Source organism: Hippopotamus amphibius, chromosome 3 (assembly GCF_030028045.1).
Source record: "Hippopotamus amphibius kiboko isolate mHipAmp2 chromosome 3, mHipAmp2.hap2, whole genome shotgun sequence".
Classification (NCBI taxonomy): domain Eukaryota; kingdom Metazoa; phylum Chordata; class Mammalia; order Artiodactyla; family Hippopotamidae; genus Hippopotamus; species Hippopotamus amphibius.
In genome coordinates, this window is record NC_080188.1 from 68525283 (window position 1) to 68541947 (window position 16665).

General features: G+C 35.3%; 1 protein-coding gene across 1 annotated transcript in view; it reads right to left on the reverse strand.

Annotated features, from left to right (window-relative positions):
- The window catches only part of TRMT10A (tRNA methyltransferase 10A), a 34448-nt gene that overhangs the window by 15202 nt on the left and 2581 nt on the right, over positions 1-16665 (reverse strand). The window contains 2 exon segments of the mRNA XM_057729746.1: positions 10239-10401; positions 13505-13701. Coding sequence (XP_057585729.1) covers positions 10239-10401; positions 13505-13689 — 348 coding nt within the window. The 5' untranslated portion in view covers positions 13690-13701.

A 16665-nucleotide genomic window follows, 5' to 3' on the forward strand; every position in this document is an offset into this window, starting at 1 on the left:
CAATGGACAGATCATCCAGACAGAAAATTAATAAGGAAACACAAGCTTTAAATGACACAATAAATCAGCTTGATTTAATAGATATCTATAGGACATTACATCCAAAAACAGCAGATTACACATTCTTCTCAAGTGCACATGGAACATTCTCCAGGATAGATCACATTTTGGGTCATAAATCAAGCCTTGGTAAATTCAAGAAAATTGAAATAGTATCAAGCATCTTTTCTGACCACAACGCTATGAGATTAGAAATCAATTACAGGAAAAAAACTGTAAAAAACACAAACACATGGAGGCTAAACAATACGCTACTAAATAACCAACAGATCACTGAAGAAATCAAAGAGGAAATCAAAAATACATAGAGACAAATGACAATGAAAATACAACAATCCAAAACCTATGGGATGCAGCAAAGGCAGTTCTAAGAGGGAAGTTTATAGCAATACAATCCTACCTCAAGAAACAAGAAAAGTCCCAAATAAACAATCTAAACTTATACCTAAAGAAACTAGAGAAAGAAGAGCAAACAAAGCCCAAAGTTAGTAGACGGAGAGAAATCATAAAAATCAGAGCAGAAATAAAATAGAAACAAAGAAAACAATAGCAAAAATCAATAAAAATAAAAGCTGGATCTTTGAGAAGATAAATAAAATTGATAAACCTCTAGCAAGACTCATCAAGAAAAAGAGGGAGAGGACTCAACTCAATAAAATTAGAAATGAAACAGGAGAAGTTACAATGGACATCGCAGAAATAAAAAGCACCATAAGAGACTACTACAAGCAACTATATGTCAATAAAATGGACAACCTGGATGAAATGGACAGATTCTTAGAAAGGTATAAACTTCCAAGACTGAATCAGGAAGACATAGAAAATATGAACAGACCAATCACAAGGAATGAAATTGAAACTGTGATTAAAAATCTCCCAACAAACAAAACTCCAGGACCAGATGGATTCACAGGTGAATTTTATCACACATTTAGAGAAGAGCTAACACCCATCCTTCTCAAACTCTTCCAAAAAATTTCAGAGGAAGGAACACTCCCAAACTCATTTTATGAAGCCACCATCACCCTGATACCAAAACCAGACAAAGATACTACAAAAAAAGAAAACTACAGACCAATATCACTGATGAATTTAGATGCAAAAATCTCAACAAAATACTAGCCAACAGAATCCAACAACACATTAAAAGGATCATATACCATGATGAAGTGGGGTTTATCCCTGGAATGCAAGGATTCTTCAATATACACAAATCAATCAATGTGATACACCATATTGACAAATTGAAGGATAAAAATCATATGATCATCTCAACAGACGCAGAAAAAGCTTTTGACAAAATTCAACACCCGTTTATCATAAAAACTCACCAGAAGGTGGGCATAGAGGGAAGCTACCTCAACATAATAAAGGCCATATACAACAAGCCCATAGCAAACATCATTCTCAATGGTGAAAAACTGGAAGCATTCCCTCTAACATCAGGAACAAGACAAGGATGTCCACTCTCACCACTACTATTCAACATAGTTTTGGAAGTCCTTACCACAGCAATCAGAGAAGAAAAAGAAATAAAAGGAATCCAAATTGGAAAAGAAGAAGTAAAACTGTCACTGTTCGCAGATGACATGATACTATACATAGAAAATCCTAAAGATGCCACCAGAAAACTAGTTGAGCTAATCAATGAATTTGGTAAAGTTGCAGGATACAAAATTAACATACAGAAATCTCTTGCATTTCTATACACTAACAATGTAAGATCAGAAAGAGAAATTAAAGAAACAATCCCATTCACCACTGCAACAAAAAGAATAAAATACCTAGGAATAAACCTAACCAAGGAGGTAAAAGACCTGTACTCAGAAAACTGTAAGACACTAATGAAAGAAATCAAAAAAGACACAAACAGATGGAGGGACATACCATGTTCTTGGATTGGAAGAATCAACATTGTGAAAATGACTATATTACTGAAAGCAATTTACAGATTCAATGCAATCCCCATCAAATTACCAATGGCATTTTTCAAAGAACTAGAACAAGAAATTTTACGATTTGTATGGAAACGCAAAAGACCCCGAATAGCCAAAGCAATCTTGAGAAGGAAAGACAGAGTTGGTGGAATCAGGCTTCCTGACCTCAGGCTCTACTACAAGGCTACAGTGATCAAGACAGTATGGTACTGGCACAAAAACAGAAACATAGATCAATGGAACAGGATAGAAAGCCCAGTGATAAACTACGGTCAACTAATCTATGACAAAAGAGGCAAGAATATACAATGGAGAAAAGACAGCCTGTTAAATAAGTGGTGCTGGGAAAACTGGAAAGCTACATATAAAAGAATGAAATTAGAACACTTCCTAACACCATATACAAAAATAAACTCCAAATGGATTAAAGACCTAAATGTAAGGCCAGACACTATAAAACTCCTAGAGGAAAACATAGGAAGAACACTCTTCAACATAAACCACAGCAAGATCTTTCTTGATCCACCCCCTAGAATAATGGAAATAAAAACAAAAATAAATAAGGGAGACGTAATGAAACTTCAAAGCTTCTGCACAGCAAAGGAAACTATAAGCAAGACGAAAAGGCAACCCTCAGAATGGGAGAAAATATCTGCAAATGAATCAACAGACAAAGGATTAATCTCCAAAATATATAAACAGTTTATCCAGCTCAATATCAGAAAAACAAACAACCCAATTGAAAAATAGGCAGAAGACCTAAATAGGCATTCCTCCAAAGAAGACATATGGATGGGCAAGAGACACATGAAAAGCTGCTCAACATCACTAATTATTAGAGAAATGCAAATTAAAATGACAATGAGATATCACCTCACACTGGTTAGAATGGGCATCATCAGCAAATCTACAAACAGTAAATGCTGGAGAGGGTGTGGAGAAAAGGGAACACACTTGCACTGCTGGTGGGAATGTAAATTGATAAAGCCACTATGGAGAACAGTATGGAGGTTCCTTGAAAAATTAAAAATAGAACTACCATATGACCCAGCAATCCCACTGCTGGGCATATACCCAGAGAACACCATAATTCAAAAAGACACATGCACCCCAATGTTCACTGTAGCACTATTTACAACAGCCAGGACATGGAAGCAACCTAAATGTCCATCAACAGATGAATGGATAAGGAAGATGTGGTACATATACACAATGGAATATTACTCAGCTGTAAAAAGCAATGAAACTGGGACATTTTTAGAGACATGGATGACTTGGAGACTGTCATACAGAGTGAAGTGAGTCAGAAAGAGAAAAACAAATATCATATATTAACACATATATGTAGACTATACAAAAATGGTACAAATCAACCAGTTTGCAAGGCAGAAATAGAGACACAGGTGTAGAGAACAAACATATGGACACCAAGTGAGGAAAGTGGGGAGGGTTGGGCAGTGAATGAATTGGGAGATTGGGATACCAAATTGTACACTCTAAATATATGCAGTTTATTGTAAAAAATAAAAAATTAAAAATTAAAAAAAAAACTACATGTAGAATAATCTCACAGAATACCTACTGAACACTGGCAGATCTCAGACACCCAAAAATTGCAAGAAATATCTCCATGTATCTGGGTAGGATGAAAGAAGGAAAAAAAAAGGGAATTGGGACAAGACTTGAGCCTCTAGATGGGAACAGTGAAGGAGGAAAGGTTCCCGTGCCCTGGGAAGCCCTTTCACCAGCAGGGAAATCAGTTGGGACAGAAAGGGAGCTTCAGAGACTCAGAGGAGAGCGCAGCAGCTAGTGTGCAGCAGGGAGAACAGAGAGAGACCTGCACAAATGGTCCCTGCCACTGCCCTGAACTGCCCAGTCTGAGATATGCTTTTGCTTTTGTGTATAGGAGCTGGATGCTAAAACTCAGGCTTTAGAGGATAGACTCAGGGAGAGGATTGGGATTGGCTGCAAGGAGACAGCCTGAAGGGGCTGGACTGTGGCCCAGGCCTGCCATAGAAGTGAAGCATCATTGTTAAGGGGTGCCTGAAGGGAGAGGCAGGACCCACATAGCAGCCCCACTCTTGGTGTGCTCACAGAAGGCGTGCTGCTGCCACTGAAACCCCACTGTTAAGGAGCAGTGCCTGCCAAAGTTACCTCTTTCTCATTGAGCTCTCAGCAGGCACAGCGCTGCCTCTATGAGCTCTGGGAGCATGCAAGTGCCAGCGAGTTGCCCACATGCAGAGGCCGGGCTGAAATCAGAGCTGATCCCCTGGAGCTGTGTGACTCAGGAAGCAGGGCTGATATCTGAACCCTGTCCCTGAGGCTGTGCAATCTGTGTATTTAGGCCACTGCTGCCAGCTTTGTAAACTCAGTGCCTGCAGAACATCCAAATGGGCTACAGGTGCTCCCGTGGCTGGGGCAGGTCTGAGCTCCATCCATAGCTCCCAGAGCAGGTTCAGGTGTGCACTATTGTGGTCCCGGTACCTGAGTTCAGTGGATCTGCACCAGCAGAACTGCGCTGCTGGCTTTGTAAACCCAGCACCTGAGGAACAACAGGGCCAACTGCCCGCATTCCAATGGATGAGGTGAGGCTGCGGGCAGTGACAAAAACAGTGTACTTTGTGAGCCCACACAACAGGTGACAGGTGACATGAGACATGACAGAGTGCACTCCTCGGTGGACAGCTCTGGCAGAGGAATACTCAGTGGCTCCTCTCCCAGTGGGAGTGCTCCAATACTGCTTACCTCACATTACAGCTCAGAAATGGATCTGGGGTCTTCTACGCCAACAACTGGGGAGCAGACCTTGCCCCCAATAGGGCTGTGACAACCACAGAGCAAAGAAGAGGCCCTGCTCAACATTCAGTGTAGGCTCTGGCTACCACAACCCCAGTCACATCCCCTATCAAGGAGACAATGGCAGGCATGCATACTAAGAACTGCCTTCACACCAAAAATATTAAACCTATGCAGGCTACACAGGGACACTCCCACATAAAAATGTCTCCAATTATTTAGGAGATAACTGTTTCTCCTAAACTCATAGACTAAGAGAACTGTAAGTAAAATGAAGAAACAGAGGAACCACTCCCAATTAAAAGATCAAGCTATTTCCCCTGCAAGACAATGAAACAGACTCCTTCAGTCTAACAGACACCAAGTTCAAAAAGGAGATAATGAACATACTGAAGGAAGTAAGAAAGGCTATCCACAGAAATGCAGACTACTATGAAAAGGAACTAGAAACTGTAAACAGGAGTCAAGAAAAATTAGAAAACTCATTTGCTAAGACGAAAGCTGAGCTAAAGTCAATGAACAGCAAATTAAATAATGCAGAAGAACGAATAAGCAATGTGGAAGACAGAATAATGGAAGTCACCCAATCAGAACAGCAAACCAAGTGAAAAAAAATTAAAGCAACGTAAGACCTATAGGATAATATAAAGCATGCCAAGCTATGCATAATAGGGATCCCAAAAGGAGAAGAAAGAGAAAGGGGAATAGAAAATATATTTGAAGGAATTATGGCTGAAAACTCCTCAAATGTAAAGATGGAAACAGATATGCAGGTTCCTCTGTTTCTTCATTTTACTTATAGTTCTCTTAGTCTATGAGTTTAGGAGAAACAGAGTGTCCCAAACAAGATGAACCCAAAGAGACTTACACAAGATATATTATAATTTAAAAATGGCAAAAGTGAAAGACAGAGTATTCTAAAGGCAGCAAGAGAAAAACAAAGAGCTAATTACAAGGGAACCCCCCTTCCCCCAATTAGGCTATCAGCTGATTTCTCTACAGATATGTTACAGGCTAGAAAGGAATGGCAAGATACATTCAAAGTCCTAAAAGGGAAAAATCTACAACCTAGGATATGCTACCCAGCAAGATTATCATTTCGAATAGAAGGAGAGATAAAGAATTTCTCAGAGAAGCAAAAACTAAAAGAATAAAGCAATACTAAACATATCCTAAAAGAAATATTAAAAGGTTTTGTCTACATAGAAAAGAAGTGAGAATCTATAGGAAAGAGAAAATCACAATTGGAAAGTAAATCACTTAAATAATCCAGTATACAGATTAAAAAAAAAATTTCTGCAAAAGCAAGATAACCAAAATGAAAAGCAAAAAGATGAACATGAATATGTTAAGAGGACGTCAAAATTATAAAATGTGAGGGAGGAGAGTAACAAAATGTAGGGTTTTTTTTTTTGGAATGTGTTTGAGCCTATATGACTACCAGTTTAAAGCAGGTAGATATAGGAAGGGGTTAACATACTTGAAAAACAGGGTAACCACAAATCGAAAACATACAATAGATTCACAAAAAACAAAAAAGAAGAGAATACAAGCACAATACAAAAGAAAATCATAAATTACAAAAGGAAATACAGAAAGAAAAAAATGAAGAAATACAAAACCAAGTGGAGAACAAGGTTTAAAGTGACAATAAATACATATCTATCAATAATTACCTTAAGTGTCAATGTGCTCCAATCAAAAGACCTAGAGTGGTAGACTGGATGAAAAAACAAGCACCTACAATATGCTGGCTACAAGAGACCCACTTCAGGGCTAAGGACACACACAGACTGAAAGTGAGGGGATGGAAAAAGATATTTCATGCAAATGGAAATGACAAGAAAGTGGGTGTTGCAACACTCATATCAGACAAAATAGACTTTAAAACAAAGACCATAAATAAAGATAAAGAAGAACACTACATAATGCTGAGAGGATCAATATAAGAAGATATTACACTCCTGAACACACATGTACCCAATATAGGAGCACCCAAACACATAAAATAAATACTAACAGACATAAAGGGAGAAATTGATGGGAATACAGTAATAGTAGGAGACTTTAACACCCCACTCACAGCAATACAGCTCTTCTACACAGAAAATCAATAAGGCAACAGATATCGTAAATGATAAAATAGAATAGTTAGACTTAAATAACAACCAAACACAAAGAATTTACATCAATCCTTCTCAAACTCTGTCAAAAGACTGAAGAGGAGGGAACATTCCCAGAGACAGTCTATGAAGCCATTATTGACCTGATACCAAAACTAGACAAACCATACCAAAAAAGAAAATTGCAGGCCAATATCTTTGATGAATATAGATGCAACAATTCTCAACAAAATATTAGCAAACTGAATCCAAGAACACATAAAAAAGATCAAACACCATGACCTAGTGCGATTCATCCCAGGCTCACAAGGATGGTTCAACATACACAAATCAATCAATGTGATAGACCACACCAACAAAAGAAAAGACAAAAACCACATGATATCTCAAAAGATGCAGAAAAATCATTTGATAAAATTCAAGACCCATTCATGATAAAAAAACTCTTACAAAAGTGCGTAGCGAGGGAACATATTTCAACATAATAAAAACTATTTATGACAAACCCACAGCCAATATAATTACTTAATGGTTAAAAGCTGAAAGCCTTTTTGCTATAAACTGGAAGAAGACAAGGATGCCCACTCTTATCATTTCTATTCAACATAGTATTGGAAGTCCTAGCCACAGCAATCAGATAAGAAAAAATAAAAAAATAAAAGGTATCCAAATTGGAAAGGAAGAAGTAAAATTGTCATTATATTCAGATGACATGATACTATACGTAGAAAATCCTAAAGACTCCACACAAAAACTATCAGAACTGATAAACGAATTCAGCAAGGTAGCAGGATACAAGATTAACATATAGAAACCAGTTGCATTTCTTTACATTAACCATAAATTTCAGAAAGGGAATGTAAAAAAAAGAATCTCTTTTAAAATTGCACCCCCCCCCCCAAAAAAAAACAACTTAGGAATAAACCTGACCAAGGAGGTAAAAAACTTATATGCTAAGAACTATAAACATCAATAAAGGAAACTGAGGAAACTGAAGATGATTCAAAGAAATGGAAAGATATCCCATGCTCTTGGATTAGAAGAATTAATATTGTTAAAATAGCCATACTATCCAAAGCAATCTACAGAATTAATGTGATCCCTATCAAATTACCCATGACATTTTTCACAGAACTAGAAAAAATAATCCTAAAATTTATATGGAACCATAAAAGACCCAGAATTGGCAAAGCAATCCTGAGGTAAAAGAACAAAACTGGAAGCATAACGCTCCCAAACTTCAGACAATACTACAAAACTACAGTAATCAAAACAGTGTGGTACTGGTAAAAAACAGATATATGGGTCACTGAAACAGAATAGAGAGCCCAGAAATAAACCCACACACCTACAGTCAATTAATCTTCGACAAAGGAGGCAAGAATATACAACGGGAAAAAGACAGTCACCAAGTGGTGTTGGGAAAGTTGTACAGCTGTTTGTAAATCAATGAAGTTAGAACACACCCTCACACCATACACAAAAATAGACTCAAAATGTCTTAGTTAAATACAAGACATGACATCATAAAAGTCTTAGAAGAGAATATAAGCAAAACATTCTCTCACATAAATCATACCAATGTTTTCTTAGGTCTGTCTCCCAAGGTAACAGATATAAAACAAAAATAAACAAATGGGACCTAATAAAACTTATAACCTTTTGCACAGCAAAGGAAACCATAAAGAAAATGAAAATACAATCTAGGACTGGGAGAAAATGATGTGACCAACAAGGGCTTAATTTCCAAAATAAATAGAAAGCTCATATACCTTAATATAAAAAAACAAATAACCCAATCAAAAAATGGTTAGAAGACCTAAATAGACATTTCTCCAAAGATGGAGAAACAGCACATACAGATGGCTAAAGAGCACATGAAAAGATGCTCAACATCGCTAATTATTAGAGAAATGCAAATCAAAACTACAGTGAGATATCACCTCACACCAGTCAGAATGGCCATCATCAAAAAATCTACAAATAATAAATGTTGGAGAGGGTATGAAGAGAAGGAAACCCTCCTATACTGTCGGTGGGAATATAAATTGGTACAGCCACTACAGAGAACAGTATGGAGGTTCCTTAAAAAACTAAAAATATGATTCAGCAGTCCTACTCCTGGCCACATATCCAGAGAAAACTATAATTCAAAACAATACATGCACCCCTATGTTCATAACAGCACTATTTACAATAGCAAAGACATGGAAGCAACCTAAATGTCCATCAACAGGTAAAGAGATAAAGAAGATGAGGTATATTTATACAATGGAATACTACTCAGCATAAAAAACAATGAAATAATGTCCTCTGCAGCAACATGGATGGACTTAGAGGTTATCATTCTAAGTGAAGTGAGTCAGACAGAGAAAGACAAATACTGTATGATGTCACTTACATGTGGAATCTAAAAATACATCATAAATGAACATATTCACAAAGCAGAAACAGACTCACAGACATAGAGAACAGACTTGTGGTTGCCAAAGGGGAGAGAGGTGGGGGAGAGATAGGGATTGGGAGTCTGGGATTAGCAGATGCAAACTATTATACATAGAATGGATAAACGACAAGGTCCTACTGTACACTCCAGAGAAATATATTCAATATCCTGTAATACACAATAATGGAAAAAAATATAAAAGGAATACATATATAAATGTATAACTGAGTCACTTTAGTGTCCAGCAGAAACTAACACATCATTGTAAATCAACTATACTTCAATAAAAAATTTTAAAAACACAAAAAAAACAACAAAACAGCCAAGAGGTGGAAGCAACACAAATGTCCACTGACAACAAATGAATGAATAAACAATGTGGTCTATACATACACTAGAATATTATTCTGCCTTAAAACATAGGGAATTCTGATACACACTACAATGTGGGTGAACCTTGAAGACATAATACTCAGTGAAATAAATCAGTCATAAAAGGACAAATACTGTAGGATTCCACTTACATAAGGAACACAGAGTAGTCAAATTCATAGACAGAAAGTAAAATGGTGGTGCCAAGGGCTGAGGGATGGGGAATGGAAATGGTTGTTCATTCAATGGGGACAGAGTTTTAGTTTTGCAAGATGCAAAGACATCAGGAGATTGGCTGCACAAAAATATGAATGTACTTAGCACTACTGAACTGACACTTAAAAATGGTTAAGATGGTAAATTTTATGTGTATTTTACCACAATTAAAAAGAAAAAAAAGATGCATTTCAGTACATAAGTTTATATCAGTCATATTATATATTAAAGCAAAAATTATTAAGCCTAGTTCAGCTACAGGAATTTTCTGACAGTGATTCATGATACCTTTAATACCATCAAGCTATCAAAACTGCAGTCAATGATAAGGCGTAGTGGGCTGTGAACAACATCTCTTCGAATACGTTTTCTGTCACTTCCTTCTGAGTTTGATTCCAGTTGACACTGTCGCTCAAATTGCTTTCTCTTGCGTTTTTCCTTCCGCTTTTGTCTAAAATTAGTAATTGAAAATAACTTTACATTACTTGTATATTCATATATTTACAAGACTTTTCTAAATAGACAAAGAAGCAATTACTTTTTAAAATTAGAAGGCTAAACCATATTAAAATTGCCAATTCTGTGGATCAAAAATTGTCAGGTATCAACAATTTTATATAGTTTATCTAAAAGTTTTACATAATAAATGTTAGCAAAAACAGTATAATTCTCTTTACACAAATTTGAACTATACTAATAATTTTATTTACTATTGATAGCACATTATACATATTTTAAAAACTTTTAAAATACTGAACTTGATAAATTATGATAAATTTACTTTTATCATTCTTCTCCTACATGATTTTCAAGCTACAGTTATAGCCATATAAAAGAAGTAAAATTGTCATTCAACATAGTTTTGGAAGTCCTAGCCACATCAGGCAGAAAGAAAAAGAAAAGGAATCCAAATTGGAAAAGAAGAAGTAAAACTGTCACTGTTTGCAGATGACATAATACTATATACACAGCAAATCCTAAAGTGATTTAGGATCACTTTAGATCCTAACCTAAAGCTATTAGATTTAGAAATCTAGTAGAAATCTAGTAGAAAAACTACTAGATTCCAGAAAACTACTAGAGCTCAACAATGAATTCAGTAAACTTGCAGGATACAAGATTAATACACAGAAATCTGTTGTATTCCTATACACTAAGAATGAAATATCAGAAACAGAAATTAAGGAAACAATCTCATTTACCACCTCATCAAAAAGAATAAAATGCCTAGGAATAAACCTACCTAAGGAGACAAAAGACCTTTACTCTGAAAACTCTAAGATGTTGATGAAAGAAATTGAAGATGACGCAAACAGATGCAAAGATACCATATTCTTCGATTGGAAGAATCAATATAGTTAAAATGACCATGCTACCCAAGCAATCTACAGACTCAGTGCAACCCCTATCAAATTATCATTGGCATTTTTCACAGAACTAGAAATTTTCTTTTTTTTAAATGGAAACACAAAAGACCCTGAATAGCCAAAGTATTTTGAGAAAAAAGAACAAAGCTGGAGGAATTATCCTCCCTGACCTCAGACTATACTACAAAGCCACAGTCATGAAAACAGTATGGTACTGGCACAAAAACAAAAATACAGATTAATGGAACAGGATAGAAAGTCCAGAGATAAATCTATGCACCTATGGTCACCTAATCTATGGCAAAAGTGGCAAGACTATACAATGGAGAAAAGACAATCTCTTCAATCAGTGGTGCTGGGAAAACTGGACAGCTATATGGAAAAGAATGAAATTAAAACATTCTCTAACATCATATACAAAAATAAATTCAAAATGGATTAAATACCTAAACGTAAGACCAGATACTATAAAACTCCTAGAAGAAAACATAGGCAAAACAGTCTTTGATATAAATAGAAGGAATTTATTTTGGATCCATCTCCTAAAGTAATGGAAATAAAAACAGAAATAAACAAATGGGAACTAATTAAACTGAAAAGCTTTTGCACAGCAAAGGAAACCATCAACAAAACGAAAAGACAACTTATGGACTGGGAAAGAATATTTGCAAACGATGCAACCAACGAGGGATTAACTTCCAAAATAAACAAAAAGCTCATTCAGCTTAATATCAAAAAAACCAAACAACCCAATCAAAAAATGGACAGAAGACCTAAATAAACATTTTTCCAAAGAAGACATACAGATGGCCAATAGGCACATGAAAAGAAGCTCAATGTTGCTTATTATTAGAGAAATGCAAATCAAAACTACAATGAGGTACCTCACACCAGTCAGAATGTCCATTAATAAGTCTACAAATAACAAATGCTGGAGAGGGTGTGAAGAAAAGGAAACCCTCCTACACTGCTGGTGGGAATGTAAATTGGTGCAGCCACTATGGAAAACAGTATGGAGGTTCCTTAAAAAACTAAAAATAGAGTTACCATGTGGTCCAGCAAACCCACTCCTGGGCACACATCCGGAGGAAACTCGAATTTGAAAATATACATACATCTCAATGTTCATAGCAACACTATTTACAATAGCCAAGACATAGAAGCAACCTAAATGTTCATCAACAGATGAAGGGATAAAGAAGATGTGGTGTATACATACAATGGAATATTACTCAGATATAAACAAGAATAAAATATTGCCATTTGAGCAACATGGATGGATCTAGAGATTATCATATTAAATGAAGTGAGTCAGAGAAAGGCAAGTATCATATGATATTGCTTACATGTGGAATCTAAAAAAATGATATAAATGAACTTATTTACAAAACAGAAGTAGACTCACAGACATAGAAAACAAACTTATGGTTACAAGAGTGGATAGCAAGGGAGTGGGGAGATAAATTAGGAGTTTGGGATTAACACATACACACTACTTATGTATAAAATAAACAGCAAGGACCTACTGTATAGCACAGGGAACTATATTCAATGTCTTGTAATAACCTATAATGGAAAACAATCTGAAAAGGTATATGTATTTATATACATATACATGTATATAACTGAATCACTTTGCTATATTCCTTAAGTTAACACAATATTGTAAATTAACTGTACTTCAATAAAAATAATTTTTTTAAAAAAAAAGATCCCATTTAAAAAAAAAAAGTAAAATTGTGGAAAAAAGTCATTTTTTTCTCATTCTACATCAACAATAATTTATTTTCTCCTAATAAATTTTGTCATCATACAATAACAGGTTCAGCCGAACTACTCTCACCAAAACTGGCAAAAGTTCTTCTAACAAAATCAATGTTAGGCCCAAATTTGATCTTGGTTATTTTTGTTGCATATCTAGGACATGGATGCTAACTATGTCCCTTTTGTAAATCAGTTATTTTAGAAATGTGCTGCTACTCACAATAGGTTCTGGGTGAGCAAAGTGTACAGTGTAAATTCATCAATACTGCTAAAAAAAAATTTAAAAGACATACAGTTTTATTAGTAGCCAATATAGCCCAAATTTTAATTAACACAATTACTTTTAATGTGTCAAAGGGCTGCTGCAAGGTCCAACATTCCATATCTGTGAATAGGGTAGAATATAAGCATTTTGATACATACCTGCGGAGTTCTCGTTGTTCTTCCCACTGTTTCTGTTTCATTAGCTTCTTCATTTGCCGTTTAGATATTGGTTCAAATCCTTCACCTAATCCTGGTTTCTGGTTCTCCTCTTGGTCTTCACTTAAGTCTTGCTTTCTTTCAACATTAGAAGTCTCACTAAATGCTGGCAATATTTCAGATGACATTATTTGATGCCTCTGAAAAATTGAAAAGCAATTTTGCATGAACAGATGACTTACAAAAAAAGTAAACAAAAACAAAAACAAAAAACCAAAGGATGTGATTAAAATGAAACCATATTAGTAATGAATAAAAATACAAATTTTGGCAGTTAATTGTCATTTACTGGCAAAGATCATTTGATGAAATGGGATATCTTCACACAGTATTGGTGGCCATGGCACAATTTTTCCAAAAGACTGCTCAGACCTATATGTTTGAAGAGCTTTAAAATGTTGATACTCTTTCACATAGTAATTTATTTCCTTAGAATTCCTGTAAATTAATTAGAAATACACACAAAATTAATGCAAAAGGATATATGTACTATTGCTATTTTTAACAGTAAAATATTAGAAACTACTTGAATGTCAGCAAATGAGGACTAAATAAATAAATTACAGTTCATCTACAACATTGGCTTGGAATACTAAGCAGCCAAGAAAAATCATGTTTCCCAAAATTATTTAATGATAAAGGGAAATGGTTATGTTACATAAGAAAATCAAAACAAAAAACAATACATAATGTCCAATTTTGTTTTTAAAAAAAATATATACACACGTTTTAATTCTGACCCACCCATACGTTTCTGCATTTTGTAAATTTTATATAATGAAAATATAGTTTTATAAAAGAAAAATATACTATTTTTTTAAAAAGAGATGGAAAACACCATTTTACACTTACCTTTAATGCTGTCATAAGAAAAATATTACTTTCACTATCTGAGTGTACATTCAACAATTGGTTTTTGACAAAAGATATGCTATATATTTCTACATTTTAGACAGTGCAGAAAACCAATTTGGTTGCCCCCACCCCAACATATTTCATTGTAAAGTGTAAATTTTGCACTTTAGTCACAGCTGAAAAACAAAATACGTAAGTTGACTCTGTAATCAGTTGTGGAATACTTAGGGCCATCTCAAACACCTTTATTTGGATTTAACCACCCACATCTTCATATCCATTGCCTAAAACTGCAATTGCCTTCAGATTATAGAAAGGGCTAGAAATATGGGATATCTTTTCTCTTTAACTGATTCTTAACATCAAAGCTTAAGAATATATGTTATTTATCCCTACCAAAGGCTAAGCACGAAGCTTGCAAATGTTCTACTGGCCTTATAGAAAAATTTATGAATCTTCCCTCTTATAGAGATAGCTAACAAGTCTGTGCAGAGAAACTAACATCTAAAAGAAAAAAAGAACAATCCCCACAATTCAGATAATGGAAGGAAAAAACCGTTGCAGAACATAATTTGAGCAGTAGTTTTATTATACGGTTTTTGGTTTCTTTAAAAGTGCAAGGATAGAACAGGACATATGAGGATAACCAAGCAAACTCAGAAAGTTTACTGAATTTTGACTGAAAGACAAGTGTGTTTTAGGGGCTAGAGCAAAAGCCCTGGCATTTTACTAGGTCACAAAATTACTAAGGGGAAGAATCATCTAGTAACACAAGTAAGAATTCACAAGTTTTCCTTCTGCCACCAACCAAACAGTTCTCCTTAGGGAAAACATCTCCTAGAAATGACAACTCAACTTTGACTCTACACCAGAAACTCCACTGGGTAGGGAGAAGTCTGCTTTTGCCCAACATTATATTGCCAGTACTAACACAGTGCTTGGCACTTTGTAGATGTTTATTATATATTGGTAGAATAAACAAATGAGTGAATAGGAATCCTTTACAAAGGATTTTAAAAAGTAATGAAAACAGAGCAAATATTTATTAGTTCTTATTATGCTTAATAAAAATTTATTATCTAATTTACTCTTTATAAAAAAAACCCTATGAGGTAGATAGCATATACCTACTTTGCAAAGGAAGAGATACAAAGATTAAATAACTTGCCCAAAGTTAGAAAGCTATTAAATAATTCCTAAGAAACAAGGCACCTAGAGCAAATGTCACACAAAGTAGTCCTCAAAATACCTGTTGAATAGACAAATGAAGTGATGGAGCTAACATTCAAACCCACATCTAACTCTACCATCTCCTAGAAATTCAAAGTCTTATTTAGAACATGAGGGTTTCCAAAGAATGTTAAAGAGTTGTGTTGCTTTAACCCTGCTGTTTGAGGGCTTTGAGAAGACCTGTGTCACTGAAAGGAGAAAAAATAAGCTCCAGTTCTATTTGCATGCCACTGCACCAAAAAATATTTGGGACAGACTTCCTAGAGTTCACTGCCAAAAGTTCACGTTTTTGAGGCACTCTGCCTCCCAATCTTGAAATACGTGACAACAGTAGATAAAATATAAAAAGGGGAAATAAAAAAGGCACAGCCTCTCTCAAAATCAAAGTTAAGAACTGGGTCTTCTGTGTAAAGGCAGCTTGAAGTTCTCCTAGCTTTAAAGTAAAGAGAAAAATAAAAACACAAGACAGAGGATGGGAGACAGTTTAAGATGAACCCTTAAACTAGTGTTAGGGGTTGGGCTCCTCTTGCCATGAAAAAAGCCTGAAAACAGGTAAAATTATAGACTATAGCTTATACAAAGCCGACTACTTGGGGGAAACCTGAAGGAAACAGACACAGCCTCTTGGCTACAACCTAGGTCCAGCCATGAGGTAACTTATAAATGTTACATGATTAGAATTCTGAACCACATATATAAGCTCTGCTGTGGGCTGAAGCACTGAAAAGGGTCATGGGTAGGAGAAACCATAAAATCAGCAGTAGAGACAGAAGAAGTTTGGAGAGGAAAGCTATAATTCCATTCAAGATGAGTCTGCAAAGCATAATTACAAAAATACAGAAATGATGAAAAAAAAAAAAACCCTACCTAAATTAACAAGCAGGAGATAAGTTCACTCTATAAAAGTTAAAAATAGAGCAATGTGAAAATGACTTTAAAATAAGCTTGTTTGAAATCTTTCAGAGATCATGAATAGTAATAACCATAAACACAAAACAGGAAATTGGGACACAAATGCA